The sequence below is a fragment of the Apodemus sylvaticus genome, chromosome 10 (assembly GCF_947179515.1).
Source record: "Apodemus sylvaticus chromosome 10, mApoSyl1.1, whole genome shotgun sequence".
NCBI classification, from domain to species: domain Eukaryota; kingdom Metazoa; phylum Chordata; class Mammalia; order Rodentia; family Muridae; genus Apodemus; species Apodemus sylvaticus.
Window position 1 is genome coordinate 56,691,243 of NC_067481.1, and position 16,696 is coordinate 56,707,938.

Consider the following 16,696-nt stretch of genomic DNA (forward strand, 5'->3'; position numbering starts at 1 on the left):
CCTATACCATAGTCTTCTGAACTCCACTCCAGTGGTGCCCATTGCGGTAATAAATGCCTGGCATATCTGCACAGGCAGCACTGGCTAGCACATGGACACTTTGCCTCCTGTCCCTGGGGGCTGGTGGGCAGGGACATTCGTGAAGACTTTTCCCATAGGATGGGGAGCCGCTCCTGTTTGCCAAACCTTCTGTGAAGCCCCAGGCTGTGGGGTGTTGTGTTGAGGGTATGGACCCCCTTTCTGTGCCCTTGGCATCTCTGCCTGGGCTGTGGTGTATCTGCTCATGGTCGCCACTGACACAGCCATACAGAGAGCGAAGGATCCCCAGGCAAGGCTGCAACAGAAGGCACAGTTAGGAAAGACCTAGAGTGGAATTCCAGGGCTGCTCTGGGGGCAGCCACCTACTTAGAGGTAGAGACATTGCTGTTACCCATGGGGAATGCTGTTTTGTGCCTTTAGGTCTTAGGCTAAGGTGGGGAGGTTTCCTTTCACAGGTGGATTTTATGTTGAAGGAGATTATAAAGTTCTGCTCTTCATGGAAAATGATAAGGGAGGAGACTGCAGGGTTTATAGGGCAGAATGAGCAACAAACAGTATTTAGGGGACAGGGTTCCCAGAAGATAAGAAGGAAGTCTATTGTATAGTCCCACTGAGTCTTACACACCCTTACACACACACACACACACACACACACACACACACACACACACAGACAGAAGGGAAAAGCTGATCTGAAAACTGTGTTTGCATGAAAAGCAGACCATGGAGAAGAAAGCTGTCCCTCCTCTTTCTCATGTCTAATCTCAGAAGTCAGGTTAGAAGACAAGCAGAGAACATGCCCACCCCTCCTACCCCATAAACAAAAAGAAAAAGAGGCTACGTATACTGGCTGGTTTTGTGTGTTAACTTGACACAGGCTGGAGTTATCACAGAGAAAGGAGCCTTCCTTGAGGAAATGCCTCCATGAGATCCAGTTGTAAGGCATTTTTTTAAATTAGTGATCAGGGTGGGAGGGCTCATTGTGGGTGGTGCCATCCCTGGGCTGGTGGTCCTGGGTTCTATAAGAAAGCAAGCTGAACAGGCAGGGGAAACAAATCAGTAAGCAGCACCCCTCCCATGGCCTCTGCATCAGCTCCTGCTTCCAAGTTCCTGCTCTGCGTGAGTTCCTGTCTTGACTTCCTTTGGTGATGAACAGCAATGTGCAAGTATAAGCTGAATAGACCCTTTCGTCCTCAGCTTGCTTCTTGGTCATGATGCAGGAATAGAAACCCTGACTAAGAAACTAGGTCAGGAAAGAAATAGGCCCTTAGGATAATTAAGCCAGAGACCCAGATGGGAAGAGTTCTAAGAGAACAGAAAACCAAGGAGAAGAAATGGTGAGACTCAAGCTAAGCAGCTTGTCAAGCCCGTGAAAGTAGGAGGAGGGTGGTGGAAAGATGCCCCACTGGGGAATACCCCGAAGCTTAACAGGAAAGCAGCAGAATGGTGTAAAACCTTCGAATGCAAAACAAAACAAAACAAACAAACAAAACCCCCTAAAAACCAAAACCCAAAAAGCAGAATAGAAGAAAAGAGATGGAAGAAAACAGAACAGTGCCTTAACAATGAGGGCAGATGATTTTCAAGATTTTTGGGAATTTGTTTTTCTTTGCTGGATGACCAAGCCCAGAGTACCAAATAAGTATCATTCTGGATATGCAAGAATTAAAGTAGCCACCCTCTCTCCACTGCTCTTTCAACTGCTGATGATAGAGCCTCGAACCCAGTTAAGAAGACACTAGTCAAGAAGGAAGTGACCCAGGTGGAAGGCACAGTGTAGAGAGTCCCAGCTATAAATATTACCATCCTCAGACCAGGCAGACCAAAGCTGAGAAGGGTTTAGAAACAGGTGCATCATGAAGCATGATGGCAGAATGAGGGAGTGATTGCCAAAAGTGAGTTTTACAGACAGGAAAATAACTGTCAGCACCGAGTGAAACTATAAAGATAGTTCTTCAAATAAAAAATTTATTTGGCGCAAATAATGACTAAAAGTGCAATCCAGAACAGCTGGGCTCACAGGGGTAGCCTCTGGCATTTCTGGAGAACAGAGGGAAAAGTTGGTTATTGAAAAAGAAAAGTGGATAAGCTGTCTTGTGTCCATCGGGAGCTGGGACACCGTGATTGGCTGGTGTGCATAGTTGCTAGGTAAGATTTGTAAGCTTGGTGGTACAACTGACCTTAGTGGTTACGGGTCAAGCTTGTGCTACACAGCATGTGTTGGAGGCTGATTCTCCCTATGTCTAGGTTGTCTTAGTGTAACCCACAGGTAATTTCTGTCTGTAATTTTTTTTTTAACTTTTCAGAAGTTCCAGGCACTAGGACAATTATGAGTGAGTGCTCTCAGTGTCTGACTTTCTTTGGTTCTATTTTGTTAGGTTTTGATGCCAGTTTTGAAGTTGGTAACTTACTCCCAGCATTAGAGGTTATTCTGGGGGTGATGATGTGATTACAAGTGCACTGATTTTTAAGATGCAATGTATTTGGGGCTGGTGAAGCAGATCAGTGGGAAAGCACTGCATGCATGAGTCCCTTGGTTTGCTCTCCAGCACTGCAAAAACAAGTAGTTACAAAGAAATCCCCATTGGAGCCGGGCGGTGGTGGCGCACGCCTTTAATCCCAGCACTTGGGAGGCAGAGGCAGGTGGATTTCTAAGTTCAAGGCTAGCCTGGTCTACAGAGTGAGTTTCAGGACAGCCAGGGCTATACAGAGAAACCCTGTCAAAACAACAACAACAACAACAACAACAAAACCCCCCAAACAAACAAACAAACAAACAAAAGAAATACCCATTGGGTCTTGTATGGCATGACTGAGTCTTCCTGTTAGAGATAAACCTTGTGTGTTTTGTCTTTCTTCTAGAAATAGAAGCTATGTTTAAAAGGGTCTAGTTCAGGGAAAAAAATCTCCAATCTGTTTAAAAATCTAGACTTTGTCATCTGCCAAGTAGTTTGTAAATATAAATGTCTTTATTCTCTACAAGCTGAGTCCTTATTGCTGAAAACATAACTTATATACATCATTAAAGATGGAAGAGTTGAGCTGATGCCCAGCTAGAAGCTTCTCTCCTACTGTTAAATGTTCATGGTACTAGAAAGTACTTTGTATGCTAACAGAGAAGAGAGATAATCACTGATATCATCCAGCTCCAAACTCTATGACCTACAAGAGTTACCTGCAAGGTCTACAGTGCAACAGTGTCACAGACGTTATCGGAGTAACCAACTACTTTTTGATTGGACTTAGGTCCCACTCCATAAGATGCAATTCATACCTAATACTGTTAAAGTGGCTGAGAATCTGACTTAGTTTAATCAGTTAGGTCATGAACCCTAGGGGAAAACCTACTACTATCATTCTATAAAATAATACAAGAATGAAATGACTTCTAATGACATACTGCTATGCACATAGAACGGAGCATCAATCAGCCGTTATCAGAGATGTGTCTTCTTGCAGCAGATGGTAATTAACACAGAGACCCACAATTGGGCAGACAGTGAAAGACCTTGGAGCACTCAGTTCCAAATGAGGTTTTTTTTTTTTTTTATTAATCTCTCCCCTGGAGGTTCAGAGATCTATGGGGAAGAAGAGACAGGAAGACTGTAAGAGTCAGAGGTGATGGATGAGAAGTGTCTTCCAGACACAATAAGACTGATGTACCTATGAACGCACAGAGACTGCGACAGCATGCACAAGAGCTCCACAAGTTCAAATTGGATAAGATCTCAGTACTGAGCAGGCTAAGCAGACATGGGCTCTTAGCTCTAACCAAGAGCACGTTTGCAATTGATACTTTCTGGGAAAGGGAAGTCTGTTTTCTCCTATGGAGTGTCAAAGGGTGTGTATCAATCAACATTTCTGGGCAGGCCCTATACACAGAAGTATAGGAGTATTTGGTCAACACAAAATGAAATTTCTCTCTGATTTGTTTTGTTTTGTTTTTTTCTGTATTATTGTGTTTTCTTTACTTGTCTTGATTTTGATTTTTCGACAGGGGTCATGATATTGGAGTAGGCTTGGAGGAAGAAAGGATCTGGGAAGAGTTGGTGGCAGAGAAAGAATGTCATCAAAATATCTTGTATTAAAATTTTAAGTAAGAAACTAAATTATTAAAAAAACTTTAAGCAAGTCAAAATGGGTAATTTTACTCTACAGCTGAGAAGACTGGGTTACAGAAAGGTCATAATACCAGTCAAGAGCCACAGAAGTAGCACTGCTCTATCACAGTGTCTCTTTACCTATAAAAATCTATGTTCATCTTTTCTGGTTCATCGGTGCTCATAACCAAGAAACTTACCAATAAGACCAGCCATAGTCCCATGTTTGAGGCCGCCAATCTTCTGGTCCTAGGTTCACAGTGATTTGAAAACTAGTTGTGTACATCATGTGAGCCACCATGCCCAGGAGTCCTGTGCAAGCAAAGCTTCATGAGTCATGCTTAAGAACACAGCACAGTGGAAAATTTTCTCTACCCTGCATGTGTTGGATGCTGGCAGTACTCTAGCGTCCACAGCTCCTTACATGGTTTGTGCACATATGCATCCTTAAACACTCCATCTGATCTCTCAGCCCCACAAACAGGCCTGATCATAGCCAAGAAGAACATGGTGAATACCAGGACCTGAGCAGGAGTTCCCACACATCCATGGCCCTGATTTTTGCTCTTAGTGGTTGGATTTTATCTTTCTACTTATCATAGCTATGACCTGGGCAAGACGTGTTAGGTTCATCAAACACAAGAGTATATACAAATTAGCTTGATATACATTAACAGAACTTTGTGTGTCCATCTGGAGGCTGGAAGGAAGTCACATGTCCAGGATCCTATCTCGGTGCAGACATTAACTTAAGGACCTTACAAGGCTAAGCTAAGTTGCTTTGAGAGCAGAGGTAGTGTTAAAAAATAAAGAATTCTTTGTGGTACATTTATACCAAGTGCTGGTGATAATTTTTAAGATACCGAAATCTATATAGTAGGTACACTCTTATTTTGTCTTCACCAGAGCCTAGCTATAACCCTTATCTTATAGTAGTTAAGTAACTCTCCTAGTGTTACTTAATATATGCTTGCATATATAAGCAAGTATATATTGTATATGTGGTATACTTACATACTTGTAACAGAGGTTTGGCCTCAGGACTCCTCTGTGCACTCAAGCCTAACCTCTCTGCTCTGTGAGCTCATTGCTATCCCCAGCACCAGTGCAGCCTCTTCCCTGACTATGACACCAACTGGAAAGTGTTTCTCTCCACCTGTGCCCATCTTCTTCCTTTTCAACACTACTTCTGCCCAGTGGAATCAGTCCACTTATCCAAAAGACCAGTCGTTTTTTTTGAGCTGTCCAGTGACTGGAGGGAGCCAGCCAGCCTATTCCATGGCTTGAAGCATCATGTTCTCCCTGGAGTGGGCTGGGAAGAACTGCTCCTGTTAGAAAATACCTGCAAGCACCATGAGGATAGCCACTGAGGCGTCCACGTTGCGCCAGCTGCATCCAGAACCGTAGCAACTCATGCTGAAGCCCAGGAGGACGACACCTGTTAGTATCAGGAAGATATCCAAAACTTCAGCCCCAATGGAGAGCCACAAAACTCCTATAAACAGAAAGGACAGATATGGTGAGCGTTCAAAATCCATAACTGGAAGGTTTGATCCTTTGGTTTTATTACTAACATACTTTCTGTTCTTATAACAAAAGATTGGAGGCTAGATATACTGTAAACAAAAAGGTCTATTAAGTTCACAGTTTTGGATGCTGTAAAGTCCAAACAGCATGGGCCAGGTTCTTCCAAAATTGTCTTAGCTATCTTATTATACTGTGGGCATGGCATCATGGTGGGATTGTATATTCCAAGCAAACATGAAGCCAGAGGGAGAGGCCAGACTGCTCCTCCTCCTTCCTTCTCTTCTCTTCCTCCTCCTCCTCCTCCTCCTCCTCCTAACATACTTTTCATGGGAAGTAACTCAAGGTTAGTGCAAGGGAACTACAGGGATTCCTTTTGAGAAGCACCTCCAATGATCTTAAACCTTCCATGGTTTCCACCTCTAAAGCTCCCTAATCACATCTCAGTTACTCTACCCTGGGGACCGAGCTTCCAGTGCTAAGTACTCCCTGTGGACTCATGTTAGAGGTAAGGATGTAAGACACCTTGCTACTGAAAGCTTTCAATGTGAAGACCAAAGGCATCTTTGGTCTTAGGAACTTGGTAGGTCAAGAGAATCCTAGGGCTTCAAGGAGATGGGTATAAATACTGCCCACAGGTGGGAGAGAAAACATAGATAAAACCCTGGCATAGGACTGCAAGAGATTCTGGGAATGTCCACTTTCCAGCTTAAGAGTCAGCACATTATTTTAATTCCAGTGGAGACATTATCTTTACTCTTTACAGAAGATGCACAGGGGCTGTGAGATAGTTCTGTGGCTAAGAGCACTTGCTACTCTTGAAGAGGACTAGCATTCACCCAAGTCTGGTGAGACAACCGCCTGTAACTCCAACTTTAGGGGATCCCATTCCTCTTCTGGCCTCTGCAGACACCTGCAAACAGGTGTGCAGATTCACCCCCCATCAATAAAAGAAGATACATAAAATTAAATATGAAGGCTGAAGGATCTGAGCATTTAAGAGCTTTGTGTGGGCTCCTGTTCCACCAGCATCCCTTGTTTCCATGCAAACTGCTTGTGCACCCTTCTGGGAGCACAGCTGGAGCTGTGTTGGATGTGGGGTGGAACAGAGGGGATGAAAGGAAAATGGAAATTTGTCAAAGTTCCACTACCAATCAGACAAGACAGCGGATGGGACGGAGAAATGCCTAAGACTAGCACGATCCTCTCTGCAGCTTCATAAAGCTTTTATTCTTGCTGGCCGGGCAGACACCGAGACGGCAAGCACAAACTGAATGGGCGATGGAAATAAGAAAGCACATTCAGGCAATGGTATTCCAGCTTCTTCCTTACCCCACAGAGCTTGAGATTGGCCACAGTGGAAATAGTTATGGTTCAGGAAGTGTAGACTCCACCAGTGTCTTGTCACCTTGTGAAGCTCGCTACCATCTTCCAGCACATCAGGGCTGTAAGGCACCTGAACTAAGCCTCTGTTGACTTCACAGGAAAACCATACTCAACCATCCCATCATCTCCCCCATTTTCAGTAAAACCATTGGAGCTGTTCACATTGTGAGGGACCCTGGCTGTAAGCACAGTGCTTACCTTGTCCCTCAGTGGGTACTATCCCCAGGAAGCACCTGCACCGCTCACCTAGAAGACAAGAAGAACACGGCCAAGCAACAGTCTACAGACAGACAAATGGATAATGAAAATGTGTTGTGTGCGTATGGGAGAAACAAGGGATTCATCCTCTCAGGAACTAACCAGGCTCTCAGGAGAAAGAGGGTAGCAGCCAATAACCTAATCACCTTTTACTAGGTCCCACCTCTGAAAAAAATCCTACTGCCTTAACCACCACACTAGGACCAGGCTCAGGACTTGAATCTTTGGGAGACACCTTCAAACCACATCCCTAGTACATGAAAGGAGTGAGTGTCCTAATTCTGAGGAGAGCTGTCTTTCCCAACAGCAATGCAGGAGAAGCCATGAATAGGGTAAGGGCAGGGGTAGGGCAGGAGTAGGCGCAGGAGGCAGGGGCAGGAGGCAGGGGCAGGGGTAGGAGGCAGGGGCAGGGGCAGGGGCAGGGCAGGAGCTAGGGTAGGAGCTAGGGCAGGGGCAGGAGCTGGGGCAGGAGCAGGGGCAGGGGTAGAGGCAGGAGTAGGGGCAGGGTCAAGGGCAGGGCAGGAGCTGGGGCGGGGGCAAGGGCAGGGCAGGAGCTGGGGCAGGGGCAGGGGCAGGGGCAGGGGCAGGGGCAGGGGCAGGGGCAGGGGTAGAAGGAGCCAGGAGCAGGGCAGGAGCAGCGGAATCCAGGAGTAGATCAGGGACAGGGCCCAGAGCACCAGAAGGCCAGCTGCACAGATTAAGAGAATTCCCGATAGCTTAGAAGGACAAGATTAGCTGGGCCCAGAGAGCTAGACCTGAGTGACCCCTTGATTAATGTGAATCCTCAGAAACGGTGTTCCTTCTGAACAAAGCCAGCAGGATTAAGAAGAAAAATCTTTACAGATCCCATGAAGCCAGAGAGGCGGGTGTTACATAGCTTGGCAGAGCTTGGGAGGCCAAGAGGCATATCAAGCCAGCCGTAGGAGAATGCATACAAGTCCTGGGTGCTCTGCTCTGCCCCAGAATCAAGGCCCCAGGGCTACCCATGTGCCCCTGTCTGAATGTTCTGAGTTCAGCACAACAGCTCAGGGTCTACTCAAGCACATCTCATTCATTCAGAGATTCATTGATTCAGAGATTTGCCCAAGCGAAAGAAGACGGGAGCCTTGACCCGTCCAAGAGCTTTACTGCAAATGTTTATTTCAGAATGTGGTGGGGGATGGGGGGGGAGAGAGATGTAGTCTTCCTTTTAAAGCACCGCAGGGCCCACTTGCAGGGAGACAAGCTGATTTAGATGGGGAACCTTTTCTCAGTCAGGTCCCATGCCACAGAACTGGGGTGCTGACCCACCCTTAAAACCTGCACTTGGTTAGGAACATCTTTCTGAGACCAGAGTCTCTATTGCCAGTGACACCGAGCCCCTTCTACCGCCTCAACACCCTCCCCACTTCTCCTTTCTTCTGTTCTGAGCTTTCCTTTCTTCTGTCCTGAGTTCTGGGTGCTTGTGATGCAGTCAGTGATTCAGTGCTATGTTCTGTTCCTTACCACAAACATGTCTTTGGGGGCCTTTGTAAAGTTCTAAACAGATTTTTCAATGGGAGACTGGAAAATCCAAATCTCTCCTTTTGTAAAAGCAAAGTATCTGTCTGTATTGAGCTCTCAAGAGGATCTGACCTCAAAGAGACGACCCCTTGGGCAAAGCCCAAAGTTCAAGGTCATGGGCAATCCCAACGTCATCCACGTCTGTTACCACCTCCTGGGAGCTCCTTGCATTTGTAACTTTTATTTATTATGATTATTATTTAAATATTTTATTTATTTGTTTTATATATATGATGAGTACACTGTAGCTGTCTTCAGACACACCAGAAGAGGGCATCAGTTCCCATTACAGATGGTTGTGAGGCACCATGTGGTTGCTGGGACTTGAACTCAGGACCTCTGGAAGAGCAGCCATTGCTCTTAACTGCTGAGCCATCTCTCCAGCCCATGATTATTAGTTTTACTGTATGAACTCTCTGTCTGCATGTACACCTGTGTGAAGAAGGCGTCACATCTTACACATGGTCATGAGCTACCATGAATTTGCAGGAAATTGACCTCAGGACTTCCAGAAGAGCAGCCAGTGCTTTTCACCACTGAGCCATTTTATCAGCATCAACATTTGTAACTCCTAATATTTAGCGTTGACTTGCCCTCTGATATGTTAGGTATTAACTCCAATATCAAGTAAAAACTAAACAGTAAACATTTTGCTTTAGGTACATCCTGCAAAACATGGAGAGGATGATGTCTTCTGGGATGGCAAATTCTTTTCTGGGACGATATCTTCCTTCTGTTTTAAAACAATGGCAATGTAGTAACATTTAGAAACCTTATCTTTCTTATACCCAGAAGTATGGGAAATATGAATCAAGGAGCTTTAGACAAATGGTCAGAAAGCATTCACAATAGTTATTAGATTGTGGGGTAACAGGAAAAGTCAGAGAGAAGAGTGCAAAGTCCAAGTTCATCAGTCTCTAGCTACGCAACCTTCAATGGTGCACATGCCCTTCTATAACACAGTTTATCTCTGTAATTTTCATATAAATAATATAAATAATTGTGAGGCCTCTAATGAATTTTGGGCAATACTGGGATGTGTCATACTAATCAGCATTTTTTTGTGGAACTTCACAGAAATATTTTACATGCTAATGGACACTGAGTTTCCAAGAAAAAAATATATAATATGTAATAATTTCCAGTCTTGTCTTAAACTCTCTTTGTTTATTTTCTTTAGAGAACATGCCTGTGGGGTGAGTAGAATCATCCAGTTAGTTCCTTGTTAAAGGCTCTTCCCATCCTGAACTCAAGAACAGAGGTGCACAAAGTTGAGAAGGAACCAAGAAACCCATCCTTGATTTCTACTCAAGATTGTGTGTGAATTACTAAGAACATCTTAAAAATTTAGTGTGTGTGTGCCAGTTGATGTAGGAAAGGCCCTCTAGTACCATCCAAGTAGAAGTGGTGTGTGTGTATGTGTGTGTGTTCCCTGGGTTGCCAAGAATGTCAAGGGGGCGCCCTCTGAAGCCTCTAAAGTGATTCTCAACCTTTGGCAAACCTCTATCTCCAAAAATACTTGCACTGAGATTCATAACAGTAGCAAAATTACAGTTATGGATTAGCAGTGAAGATACTTTAAAGGTTGGGGGTCAGCACAACATGAGGAACTGTATTAAAGGGTTGAAGCATTAGGAAGGCTGAGAACACCGTGCTAGAGGAAAGAGTCCAAAAGAGCTTCACACAGTCTCTCAATGTTGCCCTCAGATCCTGTTTTAGGATGAGGACCTCCCCACTATGTGCACCTTCTCCCTCAGACATCACAAAGATCACGCCAATGCCAGTGCAATGGCTAAGTTTCTCCAGTTAGACTTTCCCTTGACACAAGGGAGGAGCAGCTGTCCTCTCGCACAAAAAAGCCACATGATCCCTGATCTGCACCGAGCCTTCCTCCTGTTCCTTGCCCTGTGCTCTAGTGGCAAAGCCTGATTTGGCCACCTCAGACCAGATCAATTCATTTCTGTCTGCCTGGAACACCCTGACTCCTGATCTCCATCTATTAAAATCCCAGATATGGGCCTTGGGGAGGACAACTCAGCTGATAAACTGCTTGCTTAAAAAGCATGAGTTCGATCCTCAGAACCCAAGTTAAAATGCCAGGCATGGTAGTGTTAGCTTGCAATCCAAATGGTGGGGGAGTGGAGATTGGAGACTCTGTGCGTGGATTGCTGGCCAGCCATTCTTGCTCTAATTAGTGAGATCAGGGCTAATGAGAGCCCCTGTCTTAAAGCAGGTGTCATTTTCAAAGATGACACCTGAGGTTGTCCTCTGGTCTCCACATATATGCACACACACAGCCCCCTTCAACATGCACATATAAATACACACACATTTAAAACTAAGGCACTTGTGGTGGCTTGGTACAATGGCCACCTGCTTTATGAAGACTCTAGACCTAAGTAGCATCTCCTTCGTCCACTAACATGGATGGCTGAGCCTGTCTTAAGCATCACCACACCCTTCCTTGTTTTACCTTTATAGTAGCTATTTTCCAGTGGCTTTTAGCTCTCAGCATGTGGGCCCCTCTGTTAAACCCCTATTTTCCCAGCCTCGTGCCAAGCATAGAAATGCTCATTTGTGAATATACTCCATGATACTCCAACTCTCTTCTATTCAGAGGGCTTTTCTGTGTCCTGGGGTGTGTTTCTCTAGCTGTGATGTGCACCATAATCACCAGGGAAGGAAATTAGAAACACAGATAGATACTCAAGAGAGAACAGAGCTGAGTGGAAAAGAAATGCTACGTTCTGAGGTTGGGAACAGAAACAGCAATTAGAACTCCAGGGAGAGCAAAAATCTGCACTAACAATAAATATAATGAGAACACCCTTTCTGTTGCTAGAATGAGCAAAGTCTAGTCGAAGTTAGTGCCTTATTGAATACAGCAGTGATATTACTTGACCAAGAAGATGGCAGGCATTATGTGGAATATCTTCACGGAATGATACATTTTATTTATTATAATACTAAGTCAATAGCTAAACGACGATATTCATGTTTGCCCTTCATATTGAAACAGTTTCCCCTGAAGGAAGAGATGGAGAATGGTGGTTTTACTCACAAGCCTCTCAAAATGTGTGACTCTTATTATCTCTATATACATATCACCTTAGCTAAACTGCAAAGCAAAACAACAATAACAAACAACTCCAACCAACCAAACAAACAAACAAATAAACAAAGAGCAGGTTTCCAGGCTCCAGCCCAGATCTATTGAGTTAGAGCCTCTGGGGCTGGGTGCCTGGAGGCTTACAAGCTTCCAGGGTGATTCCAATCCTTGCCGTTATACACAGTTGTGGAAATAGATGGAGCCACCCCAGATGTGGGGGGAACAGATTTGGAAACAGAAGTTCTTAAGCCATGTGCTTATGGATGTGGTACCTACAGTTCCCAAACAGAAAATATGGGACTATCTTGGCTATCCTAGAAAAGGCAGGATCAGAAGCCAAATGTAACTGTGTGTGGGTGGGTGGAGGGTGCTGGGGTATCAAGAGAGTATATTTTATACACTAGTATGCTAGAGAAAAGAGAATTTGGGAGGTCCCTTTGGTAGTCTTTCCTAGCATTGGTCATGTGGCTGAATCACACTTAGAGCAAAGGCTAAGGTGGGCATGTGTTTGCCCCTCAGTAGCCCTCTTGGATGGGGTTGGAGGTAGTTATACTGTATCTCAGAGTATTGTTCCTTATTGCAGTCTACTTAGGCTGCAAGAATAATTTTTCACATGCCACAGGGTGGTAAAATAAACATCTGAATGAGAAATGTAAGCCCAAGTGGGGACTGCTAGGGGTGTCCTCCCTTTTCACTCTGGGGTCTTTGCTGTGAAAACAGAGGAGCTCACCAGCCCTCAGCACAGGGCTCAGCCAGCCTGTCTAACAGCATGGGTTGACACTCCTCTGTCTTCTGTTCTTTGTGACTTAACTCTACTCTATGTATTAACCCCGCCCCTATCTTCTCTTTCTTCTTCTCTCAACTTTATAAGCCCCACCCACTATCAACAAAGTCTGGAAGATGTTACTGAATTGGAGCTGACTGACCCAAGACAAGGCTTATTGCGGTGCAAATTCTCTGAGCCCCAGTCTCCTGCTTCAGAGCTGAGGGAGGGACTCAGCTTCAGCCCTGTGCAGGGCTGTTTCAAGGACAGCCTGAGATAAAGGTCCAACTTGTTATGGGCTGGACTGTGATAGATCTGGAGGTGATCTAATAATACTAAATGCTGTGTGTGTGTAGGTGTTTGCTTTGTTTTTTTTGTTTGAAATAGAATCCTCAGTTTCAAGAGGCATTAAAAGAGCAAGAGAGGCTCAGCATTGGAGGGACTGGGGCAATGGTGAAGAGAGCTTGCTGCTCTTGCAGAGATGTTGGCTTTGGTTTCCAGAACAGGTCAGGTGTCTCACAACTCTAGATGCTGGGGATCTGATGCCTTCTTCTGGTCTCTGAATGTACACAGACATACACACACACAAACACAAACACACACACACACACACACAGACACATACATACACAGACACATATACAGACACACACACAGACACACACACAAACGCACACACAAACACACATAGACACAAACACACATAGACACATACACACACAGACACATACACAGACATACACACAAACACACACACACAGACACACACATAGACACACACACAGACACATACACACACAGACACACACACAAACACATACACATACACAGACACACACAAACACACACACAAACACAAACACACACAGACACACAAATAGACACATACACACACAGACACATACACAGACACACACAGAGACACACACACACAGACACAAAAACACACACAGACACAAACATACATACACAAACACACACAGACACACACAGAGACACAAACACAAATATAGACACACAGACACAAACACACAGACAAACACACACAGAGAGACACAAACACACACAGACACACACTCTTACGCACTTACTTTGAAAATTTAGGTGCACACGGACACACATTAAAAAATTAAAGCTGGGCATGGTGGCACACACATTTAATCCCAGCATTGGAAGGTAGATTTATCTTTGTGAGCTTAAGGTCAGCCTGATCTACATTCCAGGACAGCCAAGGCTACAAAGTTATACCCCATCCCAAGTAACAACAACAACAGCAGCAGCAACAACAAATTCTTAACTGTGAGAAAGGAATCTCAGGGATGCAGCTTAAAGGAAGTTAGTGGCCACCTTTGATTCTTGAGGAACTGAGAGACAAGTGGCAGGTAGGCCAACACTTGTGCTTAAAAAGTGTATGTCAGGCACTCCCTCCATAAACAGCTCATGGTTTCCATTTTATAGATGGGAAATTGAGACTCAGAGGTAAAGAACTTGCTTAAGCTTACATAGACAGTCCACGGCAGACCCAAGATTCAGACCCAGGCCATCTGACTCTAGAGCCCCTTCCTGCTCCTGTTGGCCCGGGGACATGGACAGTACTCACCTGTGCTGTTGAGGTTTTCCTCGCAGGACTGCCAAAGCCCTGCATGGAACCTGCGCTGGATAAACTTGTCGTCCCCTGTCTCCCAGATGTACTGGACGGCCTGGCTATCATCGTGCCTTCTGCCCGTGCTGCTGCTGGCCTGGCTGAAGTGAATGCAGTTCAAGCCCCCGAGGAGATCCTGGCATAGAGGTTTTGTCATTCGTCGGATCCCCTCGCACCAGTGGCTGCTGCCCATGGCTGTGAGGGAGAAGGCAAGGGCCAGGCAGATGGGGAGAAGGGTCAGTGTCTGCTGCCACCTCGCCCTGTCCATGGCAGAATGAAGCTCCCAGTGCTAGCGTGAGCGTGGGCCTCCTCTCTACTGTATCACGGTCTCCATCCTCAGCCCTGCCATCTGGCATCCTGGTCCCCAGGGGGAACCTGTGTATATTCCAGCATCTGTGTAAGTACCACAGCCAGAACTATTCTCCTAGAAGAGGTTCAGAGTGGCCTTTCCATCTACCCTAGAATGTGGATGTGTAGGGGACATTGGTACATTTTAGAAACCAGTGGTAAAAGATGCATAATATAAAATTTACTGCCTTTTTTTTTTTGCAGAAAATTTTTTTTTATTATTCGATATAATTTATTTACATTTCAAATGATTTCCCCTTTTCTAGCCCCCCCCCACTCCCCGAAAGTCCCGCAAGCCCCCTTCTCTTCCCCTGTCCTCCCACCCACCCCTTCCCACTTCCCCGTTCTGGTTTTGCTGAATACTGTTTCACTGAGTCTTTCCAGAACCAGGGGCCACTCCTCCTTTCTTCTTGTACCTCATTTGATGTGTGGATTATGTTTTGGGTATTCCAGTTTTCTAGGTTAATATCCACTTATTAGTGAGTGCATACCATGATTCACCTTTTGAGTCTGGGTTACCTCACTTAGTATGATATTCTCTAGCTCCATCCATTTGCCTAAGAATTTCATGAATTCATTGTTTCTAATGGCTGAATAGTACTCCATTGTGTAGATATACCACATTTTTTGCATCCACTCTTCTGCTGAGGGATACCTGGGTTCTTTCCAGCATCTGGCAATTACAAATAGGGCATGAACATAGTAGAACATGTATCCTTATTACATGGTGGGGAGTCTTCTGGGTATATGCCCAGGAGTGGTATAGCAGGATCTTCTGGAAGTAAGGTGCCCAGTTTTCGGAGGAACCGCCAGACTGATTTCCAGAGTGGTTGTACCAATTTGCAACCCCACCAGCAGTGGAGGAGTGTTCCTCTTTCTCCACACCCTCTCCAACACCTGCTGTCTCCTGAATTTTTAATCTTAGCCATTCTGACTGGTGTAAGGTGAGTGACTCTTACCAAACATGTGAAAGATCTGTATGACAAGAACTTCAAGACTCTGAAGAAGGAAATGGAAGAAGACCTCAAAAAATGGGAAAACCTCCCATGCTCATGGATCGGTAGAATCAATATAGTTAAAATGGCCATTTTGCCTAAAGCACTATACAGATTCAATGCAATACCCATCAAAATCCCAACTCAATTCTTCACAGAGTTAGAAAGAGCAATTATCAAATTCATCTGGAACAACAAAAAACCCAGGATAGCTAAAACTATTCTCAGCAACAAAAGGAAATCTGGGGGAATCAGTATCCCTGACCTCAAGCAATACTACAGAGCAATAGTGTTAAAAACTGCATGGTATTGGTACAGTGACAGGCAGGAGGATCAATGGAACAGGATTGAAGATCCAGAAATGAACCCACACACCTATGGCCACTTGATCCTCGACAAAGAGGCTGAAAACATCCAATGGAAAAAAGATAGCCTTTTCAACAAATGGTGCTGGTTCAACTGGAGGTCAGCATGCAGAAGAATGCGAATTGATCCATCCTTGTCTCCTTGTACTAAGCTCAAATCCAAATGGATCAAGGACCTCCACATAAAGCCAGACACTCTGAAGCTAATAGAAAAAAAACTGGGGAAGACCCTTGAGGACATCGGTACAGGGAGAAAGTTTCTGAACAGAACACCAATAGCGTATGCTCTAAGAGCAAGAATTGACAAATGGGACCTCATAAAATTACAAAGTTTCTGTAAGGCAAAGGACACCATCAAGAGGACAAATCGGCAACCAACAAATTGGGAAAAGATCTTCACCAATCCTACATCAGATAGAGGGCTAATATCCAATATATATAAAGAACTCAAGAAGTTAGACTCCAGAAAACCAAACAACCCTATTAAAAAATGGGGTACAGAGTTAAACAAAGAATTCTCACCTGAAGAACTTCGGATGGCGGAGAAGCATCTTAAAAAATGCTCAACTTCATTAGTCATTAGGGAAATGCAAATCAAAACAACCCTGAGATTTCACCTAAAATT

The 16,696-nt window shown here is 44.8% G+C and overlaps 1 protein-coding gene across 1 annotated transcript; it reads right to left on the reverse strand.

The window, feature by feature from the left end:
• Window positions 1-84: 84 nt before the first annotated feature.
• Window positions 85-14,631, reverse strand: Gsg1l2 (GSG1 like 2). The gene is made up of 5 exons (XM_052194979.1): window positions 14,322-14,631; window positions 7,248-7,295; window positions 5,482-5,634; window positions 4,340-4,451; window positions 85-334 (listed from the first exon to the last, which is right to left on the reverse strand). Exons 1-5 carry the CDS (start codon window positions 14,629-14,631, stop codon window positions 85-87), a joined length of 873 nt encoding a protein of 290 aa, XP_052050939.1.
• Window positions 14,632-16,696: the final 2,065 nt, after the last annotated feature.

Bases quoted from the DNA above. Each gene is read 5' to 3' on its own strand.
- Gsg1l2 (XM_052194979.1), bottom strand. From the start codon at position 14,631: ATGGACAGGGCGAGGTGGCAGCAGACACTGACCCTTCTCCCCATCTGC. The intron at 5,635-7,247 runs GTAAGCACTGTG...TTCTGTTTATAG, and splicing joins AGTACCCACTGAGGGACAAG to GAGTTTTGTGGCTCTCCATT. The intron at 335-4,339 runs GTAAGTTTCTTG...CTTCTGTTGCAG, and splicing joins GACTATGGCTGGTCTTATTG to CCTTGCCTGGGGATCCTTCG.